Source organism: Cyrtonyx montezumae, unplaced genomic scaffold (genome assembly GCF_038088225.1).
Source record: "Cyrtonyx montezumae isolate F1298 unplaced genomic scaffold, pur_monq_1.0 scaffold_14, whole genome shotgun sequence".
In the NCBI taxonomy this organism is placed as follows: domain Eukaryota; kingdom Metazoa; phylum Chordata; class Aves; order Galliformes; family Odontophoridae; genus Cyrtonyx; species Cyrtonyx montezumae.
In genome coordinates, this window is record NW_027071870.1 from 5438881 (window position 1) to 5458229 (window position 19349).

The 19349-nt window shown below is 37.9% G+C and overlaps 1 protein-coding gene across 2 annotated transcripts in view; it reads right to left on the reverse strand.

The window, feature by feature from the left end:
- Positions 1-19349, reverse strand: part of CUBN (cubilin) — a 136173-nt gene that overhangs the window by 88581 nt on the left and 28243 nt on the right. For both annotated transcript variants that reach the window (XM_065731319.1, XM_065731320.1), the window contains 5 exons: positions 14095-14281; positions 11748-11908; positions 11049-11230; positions 10179-10335; positions 7474-7661 (listed from right to left, as the gene is read on the reverse strand). In XM_065731319.1, the coding sequence (XP_065587391.1) occupies positions 7474-7661; positions 10179-10335; positions 11049-11230; positions 11748-11908; positions 14095-14281 (875 nt within the window). The remainder of the gene's footprint in view (positions 1-7473; positions 7662-10178; positions 10336-11048; positions 11231-11747; positions 11909-14094; positions 14282-19349) is intronic.

A 19349-nucleotide genomic window follows, 5' to 3' on the forward strand; every position in this document is an offset into this window, starting at 1 on the left:
TTCAATTATTCTCTCAGTTGGAGACTCCATACATACTGTTTGTATAGTCTTAAAAGCTTTTGTATGAGGATCACCTGCAACAGGTCTGGAACAGACTGCAGAATTCAGGAAAGGGGCTCTCATCTGGGATCAGACCAGCATAACTATGAGTGTCCCACTGATTGCAGGGGCACCCAGAGTCACCCTCAGGGAATTGTTCTGACACATACTAACATCCCTTTCCTCTCAAAAGTGAGACACTTGACCTGAGATTGTTTCAATTGATCTAAATATTACAGGCAGTCTATAGGTAGCAGCTCTACCTGAATGGGTAAGTTTTGAGAAGGAAGTTGTAATGGCATCACAACACCAGAAAACAAAATGATGCAAAAATCAGAGAACATAATCATCATCCAGAAAGAGAGCACCACTAATTGTTGAAGCAAGAATCAACGTGGATAAAAACTAATTTCCAAGCAACATATTTACTTTGAGAAGAAACAGAATACAAGCTTGAGAATCTGCAGGCCTGTCAGCCAGACAAAAGAAGGAAACTAAAACTGCAAGACATGGTACATTGCTCTAGCTTAGCACCACAGCAACAGTTTTCACAGAAACAAAGGCAGCTTAAGAATTCCAGTGATGTAACACGTGGAGCCTTCTTATTTCTGCAAAAACAGGAGAATGACAGAAGGCTATGCTTGCATTTGCACAAAGAAAATTGTTCACAATTACCAGTAGAAAAAAAAAACCAACATTCCTTCATATGAACTCTTTCTAAATATTGTTTTAATATGACTGTTTAAATATGCTTATGCCCTGGATGACCCTTGACAAAACTCCTTGCTCAACTACAGTAGGCAACTTCTTTGCCTCCAAGCAGACACCACCCTTCTTATCAACTATTTTCTTCCATAGTATAATAGACTTTGAAATTGTGCTTTAGCAGACGCAATGAGCACACCAGTTGATCTCTTTGGGACTTAACTAACATGAAAATACAAATGTCTAGTTTTATGACAGTAGAAGCTTTATCTGAGTCTATGTCTTGTCTCGTAACCTGAGCCTGAAATATGCAGAGCCCTTTGAAAATTCCAGGCAGGGTTACATTCCCCACTGGACTGCAGTGACATTTTAGAAAAAAATTGTCAGCTCTTACGCTACTGCTATGTACCACCTCAAAGAAAACAATTTCTAACCACAGGCAAGTCTGCTCATTTCCATCTTTCTAAGAAAGACTTAGTTATTTTTATATCATTCACAGAAACATCTTCAATAAGGCTTTGAGTTTCCTATAAGAATGGAAGAGATGTAGGGTGTATCTTGGGATGAGATTGTAGATTGTAAAGTTGTTCTAAATATCAGAAAAGGAAGCAATTGCAGTTTGAGAGAGGAATGCCTGGGAGACACCCAGCTAGTCAGTCCAACCCAAGACCTGCCTTTGAGACTTCATTTGTTCAGCATGATATTTCAAATCCTAAAGCCTCACATGATTTAACCCACATGAACCAAACTACCAGCATAAGCAGCAGCACCACCACACTGATGCAGCTGGAGGGAGAGACCCTCTTTGGGAATCCCCATTTGAGAAAACTTGCATCATATATAATTATGGCAGTGTAGAAGAGTTACAAATGAAGATCCAGAAAAAGGGAAATGCTACTTCCCATTTTGCTTTCAGGAAAACAAAACCACCTGCTTATAGAAACAGCAGGAAAGGTGCTTCCCCATGATGAGGGGAAGCTTTGACCAGTCCAGGTGGGGTTTCTTCTGCCACCATGCCACTTTGTACCATAATGCCTGTGTGCTTAAGTGGGATAAGCTCCTTCACTGCAAAGATAGCCTTACACACTGGCCCCGATTTCTAGCAAAATTTGGAGGAGAAGGGTTAAACAGAAGAGTCTAGAATGCAGCACCAAGATGAGTCCTAGATGCCGCTTTCCCAGCTAGGGGAATCAGCTACGTGTGATAGTATTTCAGTCATTTCATTGTACAGCAATTCTTCCTGAAGATACAGGCAATGTCACATTGCTCTGAGCTGGCAGGGCGTGGAAAGCAGAGCCCATGAATCTGACTCATTTTGGGAGGCCCCGAGCAGGGTTTGGGCTCCTTCCTGTGCCACTCGTGCTTCTTGTCATCTGAGCCTTCTGTAGGCATCATGCAACCCTTTCACCACTGACAAATTTAGCAGTCTTAATGTGCTGGCTTTTTGTTTTGTTTTCCTATCTGCTTCTCAGTAACCTTTCAAGCAGTTAAGCCAAACAGTATTTCAATTCTGGTAACACAGGCAAATAGGAAAACAGAACAATCAGCCCTGAGGAAGTATCGCATATGGCAGGCAGCTTTTTGACCCAGCATTCTCCTTTTCATGACTGTCCAGTGAAAAAAAAATCAATGCAAGGGCTAGGATTTCCTTGTGTACCAATGGTGAACCTCACACAGAGCCCTGAGAACTGTCACTTTTATCCTTATTATCTTGCACCAAAGAATGCGTTGCGGAGGCCCACAGACCCCTGAAGGAACTCAGGAAAGGGCTGGCCTGCTGCCAGCTTGCATGGTTATGCATTAATGGATATCACTGCTGGCTGGCCAGCGGGATGTAATTTGATGTCTGCGTGCAGAGTCTGGATGTGTATGTTTAATATATTGTCTGCTCCCCCAGGGTGATGCACTACCGGTGACATTTCGTAAATCAATGCACGGCCATAAGCAAAGCCATTCTCTGTGCTTGGAGAATTCCTGCAGCACTTTGAAGAGACAGTCATAAATAAAATGTAATAATGTTCATCCCCCAATATGTTTTCTCTTCTATGAGAAGTTAATAAAAAAAAAAAGATGACCAGCTGAACACAAGCAACAGTTATCTAATACACTATTCCCAGATGAAGAAAAAGGATGTTATGGCACATCCTTGGAATGCTGCTGTAGTTTAAAGAAGGAAAAAAAAACAAAACTAACAAGGACATATCCTGTTACCACAAAAAGGAAATGAATTCATTCTCAGAAGCAGATGCCATATTAATTATTGTACTCACTTGATAACATCTATATATAAAGGATGCAGTGATACTTTAACCTCTCAAGCCTACTCACTCCAGGTTGGTTAAGTAGACTGGCAGTGAGCAATTATGGAAGTACTTCATTCCAAAAAAGAATACCCTGCTGAACAGAAGGGCCACTATGGTTATCAGGCAGACAATTGCCCCATAAGGTATTTTTGCATTAATCCAATAGTAATTCCTTTAGGTTAGTGGTAAATTCCATCTTTGTCACTATACTAATGTGCTGCACAAGCCAGAAGGCTGAGAATTAGACATCTCTATAACTTTTACTGTCTGATATTAGGTTGGTGGCATCTCACAAAAGAATGGGCAAAATCTTCCCTGTACTTATAAAAGCATATGCTAAATAGACTGGACGTCCAGGGAAGGTTTTACTTTGTGAGCAGAAGAACTCTGAGGGAAAATGTCACTGAAAGACAGAAAGATCAGTGGTTTTGAGATAATATTTTTCTTGAGTAAGAATGGAATAAATTTCAGCCCTACTGCAAAACTCTGATCTTCAGGCAGTAATATTACAATCTTCTTTATTTATAAAATAGCTTTGCTTCTTTAGAGATTATGTTCTGTAACACTGAATAAGAAGGTAATTCATCAGCAAAGATGGGGAGTAAATGTATGCTTGTTCAGTCAATAACCTAGTGAGCGTAGAGGGGGGAATTACATTTCTATGTCATTGTCTGCAGTATCTCACAAGCTTCAGCTTGATGACTCCTCTAAAGCCTAATGTTAGGTAATTAAGCCAAGCCACAGCATGCAGTATAATTTAAAGAGCATCCAATCTAATTACAGTTAGTCCAGCATCACAAGGAAGCAGTTAGCTATTCAACTTGCCTTGTATGTTATCATTACCACTTCTGTAAAAGTCTTTATCACAAACAATTCATCTTCTATTCTTGAAATTTCACTGTGATGTTCCCTGCATAACATTAGGCATCCTGTGAGCATTACCAGCCATGAGTCAACATCCTCTGACATGCCATGGTACATAGCTTGCTTCTCAATTGTTGAGAAAGTGCTAGAAGCTGCCATGACAGAAGTCTGCAGTTTAGCCTATCCTCAATTTTTGGCACCTAAACACAAGGGCAGAAAACTGTCACCAAGTTGGAAGGACAGGGCTTGCTCCTTCCTACCTGGGGCAGGCAAAAATCCATGCATGTACTGCTGCAATGGCAGTTCAGGCCTGGTCTAGACCTATCTAAGGCTCCTTGCCAGGAAGAAATGCTGTTCACCATGAATAATGCTGGACAGCAGCTGCTAACGGCAGTCTGACTCACAAGAAGCATGTCATGATCAAAGGAGAAAGGGAGATAGGTAATGCAACACATGGCTGATTTCTCATCGCACACCTCTGACAGTATTTGAGTTTAGGATACCAGACATCTATTGGATGTCCATCTTGTTCATCAACTGTTATTTGAAGCTGTTATTTGCTCTATGTGGTGATAACATCTTTGGTAACTGCCAGCCACTAGGAATATCTGTGTGTCAGAACTTCTGGTTTTGTCATTATTCTACGTATTTAATTTCTGACTCATACATGGACCAAACAGCAAACGAATGTCTCCTATGTGCATCAGAATGAATTAGTCATGAGGCAAAATGCTTTTCTTTTATACTACATATGGGTTTAGGTCAGAAGCATAAGCCACAAGTAAAACACAAAGCCAAAAAATAAAGGCTCTTTTCCAGTGGAGAGATTGGGACCAACCCACAGTATCTGGGCCAGGGCCAGGAACACAGCCTTCCCTACCAGGCACCATGATTTTCACCTACAGAACTCAGAAAAGTTTCAGAAAGAAAAAATTGGAGTTCTAGTTTAAGACACTAACAAAAAAAAAAAAAAAAAAAAAAAAAAAGAGTCCATATGCATTAAATCTTTTCCTCCCACTGACTTAAAAAGCGGGTTTTCTCTTTGTTTTCTTTTGCAACTACCATTCCTTGATTGTACTCTGCTCAGGAAGATCAGTTCTGTGCCATAATGTCTCTGCAGTATTTCATCTTGTCTTCCTGTATCACCCATTTCTTTCCCTGCCACCACATCCAAGACAACAGCTTGTCCATCCTATCACCAGCCTCCTAGCAAGTATTGCTAGCTGCCATGGATCACCAAGTTGTTACTGTTGAGGTATTCACAGATCTAAGAAACACGGAGGGCGTTGCTACCTACTGCAAAGGGCTAGGATGGAAGGGGAGGTGGGGAAAGAGGTACCTAAAAGCCCTTAAGGAAAGAGAGCACCTGATCAGCACTCAGTTGTGTGAGTGGAGCAATATGGAAACCGCCTGAGCAGGAGCTTGCAATTTCCTCCAAGAACAGGGTGAAAGACTGGCACAAGGCTCATGCACCACCCACTTGGACTGCAGGGAACAGGATTATGCTTCTGTTTTCCCAGCTTTACAGTCAGAACATTAGAGCTTTCCCCTCTTAGGCCTCTTTGCAACAAAGATTTCAAAACCAGATCATAGTAGAAAAGTAATTTTATCTCAGCCAAACAGCTATAAATTTAGGGGTTTTTTTGATTAACCTTTTTTTCCCCCCTCTAATTTGCAGTGCAGTCAGATTCCACATGGATTTCAGACAGAGAAAACCTAAGTATCTGCAGATTGCTGAGAAAGTCAGCTTATTCCAGATAATTTCCCCCTTTCCCCTATACCACAGAGCACTCCACAACCTTGCCAACACACTCCCCTTTTGCAATGCAGGGTGAGAGCAAATACTATTCCATCCCCTGGCTAGTTTAACCTTGTTTTCCCTTTTTTAACACTATGGCACATATTTATCCAGCACGCAAGAACCAAAAGAGAACATTTTTTCAAGTAGTATTTCTTAATAGCATTTGGAGAAGAACTTCTGCAAATAATGTATCATGAATTGCAAATTAAAGCCTTCTTAACACTCTACCATGACTCTGTTTTTCCCTTGCATTTTCCTCTTTATATCTCTTTCAGTCTTTTTTTTTTTTTAATTGGAAGCAATGAAGAATCATTAGAACAAAGAATACAAGTACTTTCCTGCTCTCCATCTCCTCCCTCCCTCTGATATATTTTATTTCTGTTCTTTTAAATGCTTTGGATCAGGTCCTTGCCTCTGGCACTGTTCCTCCAGCCTTGACTTACATCTAGAATAGCATCTTCTGGCAAGTCTGTTGCTCTTTACTGGCTGGCTACTGTGTGCAGGGCTCCTGCCTTCCATGGATCAAGGGCTCAGGCATCTGGAGGCTAGCACTGCCCTCTCCATTTGGCTCCACTTGTTCATTTTTGCTCACAAAAAGTGAGCCAGGGTTTAAGCAACTTCTGCTAGCTCTCAATACAGTGCTCCCTTGTTTATTTTCTTTGCATGTCTATTCTTTCAATTCCTGGCCAAAACACCAGGATAAATCTGGAAGAACACCACCTTTTGTGCCAGTTTGTTACTGACTTTTGAGCTGTAAAAGTTGGCATAAGGAGGTACAAGGAGTTAGGGAAAAAGTCCAGAGGCAGCACGCTATCCCAACACCAGGCCTGTTGCTCGACTTTCTACAACATCCCAGTGTACTAAATCTCTCCATAAACGTGGGCACTGTTCCTTTTCCTGTCCTTGGCTGTAAGTAGCCTTCTCTAACACGCCTCTACGTTTCAATTCCTCTTGTGCAAAACCTAAGTAGAGCATAGGGATTGCATATTGGCATTCTGTACAAGGGTAGGGTCTGAAAAATAGATTATTTTAGTAAATACCAAAACTGTAAGCAGATAACCTTCAGTATAGAAGTGGTAATGATTACACTATATTCCTCGTGTACAAAGTGCAAAACTTGGAAACATCTTTTCAGTTGTCCTAGAAATATTTCTTTGAGGAAATGAAAATAAAAAATACTTGGCTTTAGTTTGACTGGGTTGTTTCATTTAACTAGAAGTTTTTTTTGTTGGTGGTTTTTTTTTTTTTGCAAGTTCAGTTCCTTTCAGTCCCTTTAAAAAAGAACACTAATTGTGAAAAAACAAATACAAACAAGAGACAAAGAAACTCTATTTTAAAGGTTATAGAAATAATACATTTTAAAAACTTCTGAACGCTCCCCACTACTGTTCAGATAAATCCAAGAAAAAAAAATATAATTGGCCCCATTGTCTTTTTGACATCGGATGGACTCATGTCATCTTACTTCAGCCATACAAAACACTGCCACCTTAGATATGGTGTACCATCTAGTCCCTCCGTAGCAAATCTAGGCACCTGCACAGTGAAGCATCCTCCTTGCTGAAGATATCTGTCTCAAGGTAGGATGAATTAATCTCTAGCAGTGCTTTCCTTCCTGCTCCGAGGAAATAGGAAAAAAAAACACTGAAACTAAACCATTTGCTTTTAATACCTGAATTTCAGTAGGACATATTTACCCCATTTTTATGCATCTTCATTGTTTCTCTTCATTGTTCTTGTTTCTAGAATCTGAGTACATACCTTCAAGTAGTCAAGACCACAGTTAGATCCATCTTCCACATCAAAGGCTGTGAAGCTGTAGTTGAGCGTATTCCCCTTTGTGGTTTGAATAGTCCAACTGCAGTGCTCCATCAATGGGTAATCATTTGGGTAATTTAAACTTTCCAGTACACCATAGCTTCGATTAACAGTGAGCACTTCATGGCAAACTAAAAAAAAAAATGGTGATAAATTATATTTGCACAGTACTTTTTAACTCAGTATCTTAAAGCAAACAACTAACTGAAACTAACACTACTACAATGTGAGAAATATCTTCATTCACAGATTAGAGAGAAGAAAACAGGCAAAAAGAGAGCTGTGACCTACTGAAGTACGTAACATATCTGGTGTGAAAAAAATCCAGACCACCCAAACTTGAATCTTTCAGCTCTGTTAGGATTTTCTTTTCTGCAGTGTCTTCAACTAGTTTTTGTATTGTAGTAAAAGCTTTTGGGGCCTATTTTCTTAAGTTCTAAATGCACAGTTATTCCCAAAACATGTTTTCTTGGATTTTTTTTTTTTTTTTTTGGTAGCTATTGAAAAAAATTGCCCCATCATTCTGACGTAGTTTTGAGGAATGGTGCTTAAAGTTTGCATCATGGATTAAAGTGGTTTATTTCAGCAAACTAGAAAAAAAAAATCAGAATCCCATTGTTGAAACAGCAAATTGAAACTGTAATGCTTATACTGGATATAAGCTCCATAGCTCCAGGAATTGGAAGTGAATAAGAAAGTCTTTAAAAAGGAGCCATGATTTTAATTTCAAGTTGTACAATAGCAGCCTAGCAGAAGAACTGGGCATACACCTGGAATAATGAGAGCTTACCTTGAAAGGAAGAAAAAAGGAAAAATAAACTAAGCTGAACAAAAGGTGAAATGACAGCTATGGCACTAGGTCAGTGAGACTCATTTTTTTTGTATCAACTTTCACTAATGACATAAAATGTCAATATGGATGATTCATCATCCGGAGACAGCTTACGGTGAGCACTGGGAGCAGACCAGAGTGATGCACAGACAAGATGTGGGCAGGAGGCAGGGAGTAGGATAAGCTGCTTGCCTTGCACAACAAAACTGCAGTGTTTGAACAACAGAAATAGCTGAGATTCACTTGCAAGAATTTTCTATTGTCTGTCAAGAGGAATAATACACATACCTCCTGCACTTTTCTTTATTCTTTCCAAGTGATGTACAAAGTGGTAAGGTCTGTGTTTTTAAGAGTTTAAAACGCCCAGAATACAGCTGAGGGTCAGAGCCCAGTAGAATAAGGCTTTTCTGCAAAGCTACACTGAGCCATAGAACTATTTGAAAGGACAGGATGAAAAGCACGAAGTGGATTTTGAAGAATGTAAGATAGTAAAAGCTATTGCCCCCACCACTGAGATTTTATTAGTAACATACAAAGGCACCTTTGTGCCAGGTATGTTAATTTGATACAGAGCTCTCCTTTGCAATGTTTTCCAGTTCATCGTTGCCTTTCTTTCACGTACACACAGATGCATCTGGCATATAAGCATCCTTATTTTACACCATTACTTCCTACATAATTTTAGCTTTTGGGCAAGGTATTGCAAGCTTTCTCTGGTGGTTGTGCATCTTCAGGAATTAAATATGAATGTAAAGTGTGGATCACACATCTAATAGCTCAACTTCTATATCTTAATGCTTTTTAAGTGCTCTGTTTAATTATTTATAGAGGAAGAAAGAACCCTTTTCTAATGTCGTCTTGATTTCGCAGTCTGAAAATTACACGGTAGATTAATCTGTGATATTTTTAAGGACTTAAGAAGACAACACTCCTACATCCTTCTAACCATTTTGTGTGCCATGCGATGAACAGCTTTGGGGTCTTTTTTTGTAATGCATTTACTACTGCCCAAATGTAGGGCAACCATGTCTAAAAATCTACAGCAACCTCTAGAAGCTGGGCATGGCATATTTAGGGTACCCTAAGATGTCTGCAGTTCATTTTGTGTGAGGTGAAATTCCCTATCTTCCAAAGCATATCTAACTAAATAAGCTATAATGTATAATGGGGAAAGTAAATACTGGGAAAATACCCAAAGTTATGACTGGAAACAGAACTTTAATTCCCAGTGTAACTCCCTGTACTTTACATTTCATTTTGCCAAATATTATTATTCCAACATCTCTGGGGTAGTTCTATTTTGTAGAAAAGTGAGTATAAGAAAAGCATGACCCTTACCACAAAATATAAAAAATGCAATCCTTTGAACTGTTCCCAGTCACCTAAATAGTCCTTAAGCACCCTCAATGACCCCTGAGGACTAAAGGTAACTCCCTTATGCTAACTCACAGCAGCCCAAAGGGCAGAGAAACCTCCTCCGCCTTCTCAGTTGAGAGATCATGAGGGTGAGTGAACAGGTGAACTTTCAACACTGGGTATTCTGTATCTCTGGAGCAGAAAACGCCACTGGTGCAAGTAATAGAAGAAAGCAGGTGAGGTGACCCTGCTATGAGATTTTCTCTATGATAGCTAGATGAGCAGTTAATTTTTAGTTTTCTGTACTCTGTGACTAGAGCAGACTAAATCTGGGTCAACAACAGGCTCTATGTATTGTTTTCTGCTCATGAATAAGTGAGATCGTGGGATGCAAAATGATGTTTCAGGGAAAAGCTAAACTATAGAAACACATTCTTTCCATTGCCTTTTGCTTACTTACCCTGTTTGTATTTAGCTAAAAAGCCTCCGCCATGCAGACTGCTATCTGTCCTTAGTTTTATGTACACAGTGTCTCCAGTAGAATTGATGAGCTGTGGTATCTGAGTCCCACAGAATTTACCAAGCTGTTTAGCATTGCTGCTGTTGCCATCATATATCTTCACAGGAAAAGAAAGAGGAAAAGAGAAATGCATATAAAATTTAGGATTAGGTGGGAAAGCATGTTAGTTCCTTCTTAAAATATAATTGATGATTCTACTGCTTGTTATAGAAATTGGGAAACTAGAAGTGTTTTGACTTTGAATTTTTATAAAACTGATAGCACTACAAACCCAAGCAATTTCTCCTGCTATGTGTTTGCTTGTGGAATAGTTTCTAAGTACACAAGAGGTTAAATATTATGTTTCCTCATAAGAAGCCTGACAGGCATTTCAAAAGCAAGCAGTAATCAAATACTGGTGAGTTTGAAGGGGCTTACTCATTGTGAGGGTAAGAGAGTATTCCATTTCAATTCTAATAAAAATAATCCAATAATGATAATTCAAATAGTCTGTGTAACAACTTATATATGGAATTTGGGATTAACAATAGAGTAATTGAAATTGTTATGCCTTATGTAGTTTACTAGGAAATATTACTAAGTTCTTGGTCCAAAATACATTTAATTTGATAGCTATAGACATTCTCATTTCAGTGGCCTGTGCAGACACAAATGTTTTTCTTACCCTTGTGCACCTACAGAGACACTACTGACTATTCTGGGCCTGTTCACATGTGAACATTTGAAAAACAAGGCCATGTGTTTTCTCCTGCCCTTGCATTCATCATATTCAGATGCTTCCTGTAGAGCAAAGAGTCACAGTGTACATACTGCAAGGTAATCAAAGTTGCACTTTGGGTGATTCTCTAGATGGAATTGTTCAAACTGGATTTCAAATGGGGTTCCTCGGCTTCCTCTGAGCAACCAGTAGCACTCTGAATTGTGATAATATGGCATAGGGTAGTTGGGAGACATTAAGATGCCAGAAGTTGTCGTCAAAGTCCCACCACAACCTGAAAGTGGCAAAAGAAACCAAACCAACATTTAACATTGAGAACACCAGAGAATTAGACACGACATGTGAGATTCACACTGTTGACTTTTTTCACATGCCCTAAAAATCTGAAGTGATAAACCAAAAATCTGCATTGTCAACAGTGTTGAAAGTGGAAAAGAGCCCAAAGCACATAGAAATATTAACCATCTAATCTGAAGACTGATCCTGTTTGGTAGTTACTTTTCAAACAAAAACTTCTGTTACATTCTTGCTTAAAGATTACTTAAACACACAAAAAAGCTAATGCTATATTAGATCTAGAGAATAGTAAATCCTTCCCTTCAAATAAGAACAAAGCCCATAGATTAAGGAAGTTATATTCTTGACCTGAAAAACCTGAATAGATGTTATGTAATTAGAAGAGACATTATACAAGAACGAGAGAAAAGATGTGCAAAAAAAAAGTGAGCGATTACGATGATTAAAAAAAGGAGACACGTAAAATGGCTTTATAGATGATATACACATTGTACCTGATGTTGTACCATCCCATTCTGCTGAAAACCCCTTTCTTGTGCCAAATATGTCACTTACAAACTTTATCCACAGCTTGTTACCATGAGATATTATAACTGGAGGCAGCTCTGTACCACAGTATTTTCCAAGAGAAGGAGAAGTTTCATAGCCTCCATCTCTAGAATGATAGAGAAGAAAAACTTTATGTCAAAGAAAGAAAGCATGAGAAATACTAACAAAGCAAAAAATATCGGGATTATTTCAGGTCTAGGAAAGACTAATCCTGGTTCTTCATCTTCCATAGAAAAGCAGCTACCAAGTACTGCTGCCTGTGTTAAGAGGTTCCACCACAACAACCTGCTTGTTGAGTGTGTTCAGTGTATCCACATAGCAGTCAGTACACTGACAGACTCAAATATCTCAGTTGTATACAATGCTGCTGAATTACTGGTTTAACTAAAGGTAAACTTCTAAGCTGAAAGAAAAACAGCATTATCATTTCTCATTCTGTAGCCCAGTACAAAAGCACATGAAATTACTCCTTATAAAAGTGATGTTTGTTTATGACTGAACAAATGGGAATCCATCACTTATGACTCATATGATGCATATTTTGAAAGATGCAGTCACAATTGTTTCTTCCGCCAATTAATTCCATCTAGCCTTTCAATGAAGTACTGTTCTCAGTGATATTTTATAATACTGTAAGCAGAAGACTCGTCCTATGTTTAGTTGCCCTTCATTTATCTCATGAAAATAAAGATTGTAACAAAATTGAAAAGTGGACTGCTACCATCTTAGCATCAAGATTATATACTTTCATATTAAGCAATAGCCAAGATTACATAATTTCATATTAAGTAATAACACTACAAACATCTTTGTAGGTCACTAGAACAATAAGAAGTATGTTTATACTTAAATACTGATATTATCTTGGTATATTTTTTTAATTAGACAGTAATATTTTCAAGGTTTATCTTGGCTTTTGGGATAAATCCCTACTTAGGTCTTGCCACTCCCAAAGGCCTGATATCTTGTCATCCTCCCAGATTAAACAGCTTGCTCGCTTCTCAGGTTGCTAGCAGTTAGGATCTGTGCCAGAATCTCCCCTGATTTGCATCTATGCCCTTGCAGCTGTGGTCAGATGAGCATTTTCTTAGTTAACTGAATGCAGTTTGTTAGAGGACACCTCAGGACAAGAAACTAGAGTGGCACCTCAACTAAGACTAATCTAGCTACCTCATTTAAGGGTATCAGATTTGATGAAACATGTTGAAATCCATTTATGTCAGTAGCAATGTGCTGAGCTACACTTGCTGATGTTCTGGGAACATGTGAAAGCCTGATTAATGCTGCTGAGCTCTTCAGGGTCACATTAGAGTTAGTTCTGTGCAATACATGAATCTTTTCTGTTTTTGAGGAGAAAAAATGAAACCATCATAAAATCAAGTCAAACCAAAATTAAGATTGTAACTGTTTAAGTCAGATCAAGTTTAATCTCATGTTCATGCTTTAAAATGAAAGAAACACTTGGAATAGATTAAAAAAATTATTTCAGTTTTTCCATAGCTTTCTGTACCTTGTATGTACATCTGGAAACACCTAACTAATTCAGCAGAAATTCAGAATCTTAATCCAATCGGTTCTGCAATTTCAGAAAGCAGATATTTGTTTTGCTCAAAAAAAAAAAAAAGAAAAGAACAACTTAAAAAAGAAAAATTCATACAGAAAATCTGGTGTGATGCACAGAATAGTACTCACTGAGATAACGTAAACTCATGACACACAATCACACACTGTGTGGACAACTAGAGAGGCTGAGGAGGAGAAAAATAGGTGCACTGCCACTTCAAAATGCAAATCCCACAGCAACTTAGCACTGTGCTGCAATGCACGCACCTAGCCTTCCTGCAAGTATTACTTTTTCCTGTTCAGTCTTCTAAAATTTGAAAGGAATCACCATGCCAGCATACTAAGTTTAATGGTGATACCAGTAAAGCCAAATATCACAGATTAAACACGTGATCCTTCTGCTGCATCACAGAAAGATGCTCTTTAAACTATAAAGATAAACCAGAAAATCTTTCAAAACAGGCAATAAAACTATTTATGCTCTAAGGGACGCAACACACACACTGTGTATGGCAGTACAATCCATGCACTCCACTTGCCCTAAGAATTAGGATTTACTAGGTAGGAAAACGGTCAGTGGAGCAGCACTTAAAGATCTCCAATGAGTCCTTTTTCCACTTTGACAGCACAGACGTACAGTTAAAACTACAGTTTCCAAACATACTTAAGTGCATTTAGATAACTTCTGTGACCATCAGTAATAACAGCAACAGAAATAATTCAGCTTGCCTGATTTCTATATAATCCTCTGTACAGCGTAAATTCCCTTCCAAAGTGAAGTTCGTGAAGCGCAGCACAATCTGTCTATTTATTCCCACTGTGATGGTGTAGATGCACTCTGTCTGGACAGGGTAGTTATTTGGATAGTTTGGAGATGTTAGCACGCCAGTTTCAGTGTTGTAGTTATGTGAGCACACTTCAGAAAGAATAGAAACAAATATGAATGAGCTTGTTATCTGTAGTAAATTATCAGAAAGTTTCTATTTCCAACACATAGACATAGAAGCCAACAGCCTTTCCATTATAGTTCATCTTGCATATGTGGTACTGTTGAGTATAATCACTATAAACTTGAAACAGAACTCATTTTTTGTGGCACTTCTTGCATACATAGATATATACATATTTTAAACCAGAGCATTAGGCCCATTACAGGTACAGAACGTCAGAATCATTCCAGCTGGCTAAGTTAGCTTTGACCTAAAACCCAGGTAGGCAGAAAAGGAAATTGAACAGTCTTTAGCTACAGGGAGATGTTATGTTCTCAGGCATTCCACACCATCAGATTTGGAAGATGGGGCTTTTATATCTTAATCTGTTCTCTCATTTTCAGGGTCATAAGGGACAACCTGATGGAAAATAGTATAATCCTTCAATCCTAAGGACAAAGGAGTTCTACTTAAAGCCTATAGATCAGTTACATCAATTCTCCTGTAACTGATGGAGCAGCATCTTGGTACTATGAGATGGAAAGAGGAAAATAGCATGTACCAGTACCAAGCCAGAATCTGAGCAGTTACATACCTACATATACACACATCTATATCATTGAAAGCAAAAATGTAAGGATTATGAATAAAAATATCTTCTACAAAATGGTTAATGAGACTCATTTTGGAGAGAGCACTTGCATGCATTAGGGAATCTTGATGTTAACACATCACCTGGATAAACGTGAATAAGTCCAGATATCAAATGGGAAAGGGTAAGAAATAAGTGATGGAAATAGTGGGGAATCAGAGCAGTAAGCAAGATAACCTAGAAGAGCTTAACTTATTTAGCCTAGCAATTGGAAGATAGGAGGACAGAGAAAAACATCAAGAGATATTAAGCACAAGAAAAAAACATAACTCCCTCTTAAAGACAGTGCAAGCTCCAAAGTTCATAACTGCTCACAAATACAGATGCACAGAAATTAGGAGATAGTATGTCTCAGGAATTGAGTTTTGGTGGGAAGTTCACTATTCCTTTTTATTATGATATATTTTGATTAATTAAGAATGAAATCAGATTATAGGATGGACTTGATAATGCTGCAGTCTTTGTGGTTCCTCTGTTCCTGTTTCACGTCCTACATGTTGAAAATGTTAAGATATTCTATCAAAAGAGGTTCAGATGGAATACATGAAGCACAACCAAAAGCAAGAAAAATGATCAACAAAGAAACATGACATAGAAACAGACAAATAATTTTCTGCCATTCAGCTGTACTTCGGTGATTAACAAGTCAAAAAGTTTTTGTGCTCTAGTTCACCTAAAATCACCATCTATTAAATTTTTATCTATAATTTTAGTCATTTGTGTAATAACATGCTTTAATATATTAATGTAACAATATGTTAGTCTTGGTCACTTTAAAAGACCATGCTTATAATACTCATGCTGTGCTGCAAACATTTGCGGTGCTTCATGACACGTATCATCTAACCCCTGATTCTTATGTCATAAAACTTCATGATAATCCTGCCTGCAGGGTTAGAAATCTGGCTTAGAAATGTGATCCAAGTTTTTCCTAAAGGCTTGTTAAGCAAAAGGTAATTAAAAATTAAATTGAAAATGCGTGTTATTTATTAGGTTACTTGTTTCTAATTAATTATTACCTGCTAATTTTTGAAGGCTGGATGCCTTACTTATGAATATGTAATGCACAAAGGGGTTGTAACATCTCTATTTCTTATTCACTTGAGGACTGAGACAACGAATACCATCATTTTTAATATTCTTCAAGATGAAAGATGTACTAGATAAGGGTCCTTCGGGTAAAATTAACATCAAGGAAGCCAAATAATTTTTATCAAACCTTATATGAAAATCCCTACAGAACTGGGGAGAATGTCAAGGCTCCCTCTCTCAAAGTTTGCTCTCTTGGCAGTAATCCATCAAAAAAAAAAATCCAAAGTGTGCAACTTTAAACTGCAGTTTTCATTAATACATAATGAATAATGAAGATTTATAAGTTTAAGATTATTATAAATAATCATTATGATCTTAGATGGTAAAGATTGACTGCCTTCAAAACATCAGATTCTGACTACAATAATATAAATCTAAACTAGGATTAGAAAATGAATAACCAAACCCACATTCTGTGTCAGCCAACTCTTTTCTGGTAAATGGTTCCACACGTTGTATCCTACTTTCATTAAGAAAGCCGGCACTTCTTTTTTGCAGTCACCTCACTAATACAGCATTTGGGGGCTTACTAGCACAGTCCTTCAGTGAAAAGTGTTAGCAGGAAAAAAAAAACTTTGAAATTTGTGCCAAAGTTTAGAGTACAATCGAAATCCATATTGTGATTACTATATTCCTGAAAGAAATACAAACTCAAATGTTTATTGCAGCCCCTGGAAGTCAGATAAAGGCAACTGGCCCGTACATCTTGCTTTGCCAATGTGTGAGGTTTCAAAAGCAATTCAGTCTGCTTTCTGATTTGGGTATTTAATGAGCTCACTCTTCTGGAGAAAAAAAAAAAAAGCCATAAATGGCAGTAACTCTACATAATAGCCAACAGTGGAGAAAAATGCAAGCTTTTGTACCATTAATTCATGTAGTCATGCATAGTTCAGAAAATTATATCCATGTCTTTCCCATAAAGAGGACATTCATCAGTTGCCACAATTCTAATTAATAAAAACAAACCTGTAGTGTCACATGTAAAATGGCAGCTTTCTTTTGATGTCACTCTGCCAACAGAAAGCTCATATCCCTAACAATTAGGCTCTTATGTAACATTATGCATGTTCAGGAGAAAAGAAAAGGGAGGAACTTTCACATGAAGTATATCCCCATCACTGGCAGTGGAAAAGCACATTTGCACCTCAGGGTGTTCTGCTACTGCTGCTGGCAGATTCCAACAGGCTTGGTTTTTACCAGGAACACACACAAAAGTTCTGTGAGATGTTTCATATTCAAACTTCTCAGAAACACTAGCTATGCTGTTCAAAACATCTCCAGCTTTTTCTGGCATATTTACACACAAACACATACCATGTAGTTTTACACATATACATAGGCAAGCGTAGACATACCAATAACCTGAACAAACATAACCAGTGACCTAATAAGTTCCCATGTGCCAGGTGATTGAGTCTGTAGTGTGAATAGATGCTGAAGATACACACATCTTTCTCTATTTTAGCTCAGCCTTATTCAGCCACGCTGTGCATCTGTGCATGGATGTATTGTCAGAAATTTCTTTCCATTCTTGCCTCCACTCATTCATCTAAAGAATAAATCCAGGCAACATTCTCCTAATAATTATTGGCTTTCGTCTGCATGATGCAGATTGAGAAGTCAACTTGTATTTGGCTATCTATAATGGCATGCAAACATCAGGGTAGGTATTAGGAAGAATTTCTTCTAAGAAAGAGTTGTTGGGCATTGGTAAGTGGTGGAGTCACCCTTCCTAAAGGTGTTTAAGGAAAGGGCAGACAATACTTCAGGATATGGTTTAGTGGGCAATGTGAGAGGTAGGCGTATGTATGGTTGGACTAAGTGATCTGAAAGGTCTTTTCCAATCTTAACCATTCTATGGTCTAAACATCACTGTCAGGTGCTCATTTAAGTCCACAGGCTCAAAATACTTTCTTCACCCTTCTCAAACTCTGCCTTCTGCAGTCAGTCATTTTCAACCAACACGACACAACACAACTCAGCTTTAAACAGCCTCATTATCTCTCGAGAAATCATATAATTTACAATTCAGGCCAACAAGAAGAAGTCTTATCTCTCACCAAAGCCAGAGGAAGACCAGGGATAAAAAAAAAAAAAGTATCAGAAAGGCAACCTACCAAAAGCTTGTTAAGTCTGACTTTTCTCACCAGAAAGGGTGAAATGAAGCCTTCTTAAATGAATGAATAAATAAATGCTCCTTAACGAGAAGTCATGGACAATAAAACATGTCTTGATCTTTCAAGGTCTGATCAACTCTTTCTGTAATGAAAGAGATTTTCGGTAATTTTACATGGGTTTTTTTGTGGCTTGATCAGCCAAGATATGCAAAAGAAAACCTCAAATATCTATCATAACCTCTTACATGTTGTGACAGTCGTCTATCTGGTATTTGAGCCCTGGATTCCATGGTTCCATGTGACTTTATCTTCAAAAGACAAGTAGCCAAGAAATAAATATCTAAGGTACAGTATAAGTAGAAAAAATACATTTTAGACAACTGAGATTTGTGTGGGTATATTTGACTGAAGGATTCCCATTTCCATTCCGGCCTTTTGAGCTATTCACATTTACTAGCTGGCAGACTGTGAAAACAATTGTCTGTACTTTATGGATCATAGCCATGGCCATATCTCATTGCATTCAAGCTCTTTAACAAGGAAATATAGCTTTGCAGTTATTTTCAGGTTACTCTTCAAATAATTGATAAATCACAGATAAACTAAGCTAAGAAAAACGTTGTTTGGCAAGATACATAGAGAGGAAATCTAGTTTTGTTTCACGTAAATATATTTTTTTGCTCATACATATCTTCTTTTTTTACTTCTATTGTCTCTTTCTTGGTCTTATAACATTACCCATCTTTTCAATAGCTCATTCTCTGTAAAATAACTCCAGGCAAAGGCCTATTGAAAATTCTAATATGAACCAGAACAGCTCTGACTGTTTCTGATATCAGTTACACTGCAGCTGGCTAAGAAAACATAGCTCAAAAAATATGAAGGATTCCTACTGAGCAAGATGCATTATTAGAACCATATTTTCCTTAGAAGAAAAATGAAAATAGACAGTAGATGTAAAAAAAAAAAAGTAATCCAAAGCTTTAGTAACTCTCACAGATATTATTATTTCAGCAAATTGCTACCTTAATGTAACTGGATATACGTAAGATGAATAGCAGGCCTAAAAATCTTGCAGTGGGAAAACTAAACTTGATATAATTTCACAGGAATTGGAAATTACTCCTCACAGTGAAGTCCACATATACACGTTTGTCTTCTCCCAGGCTTCAACACTTTATTCTTAATCATAAA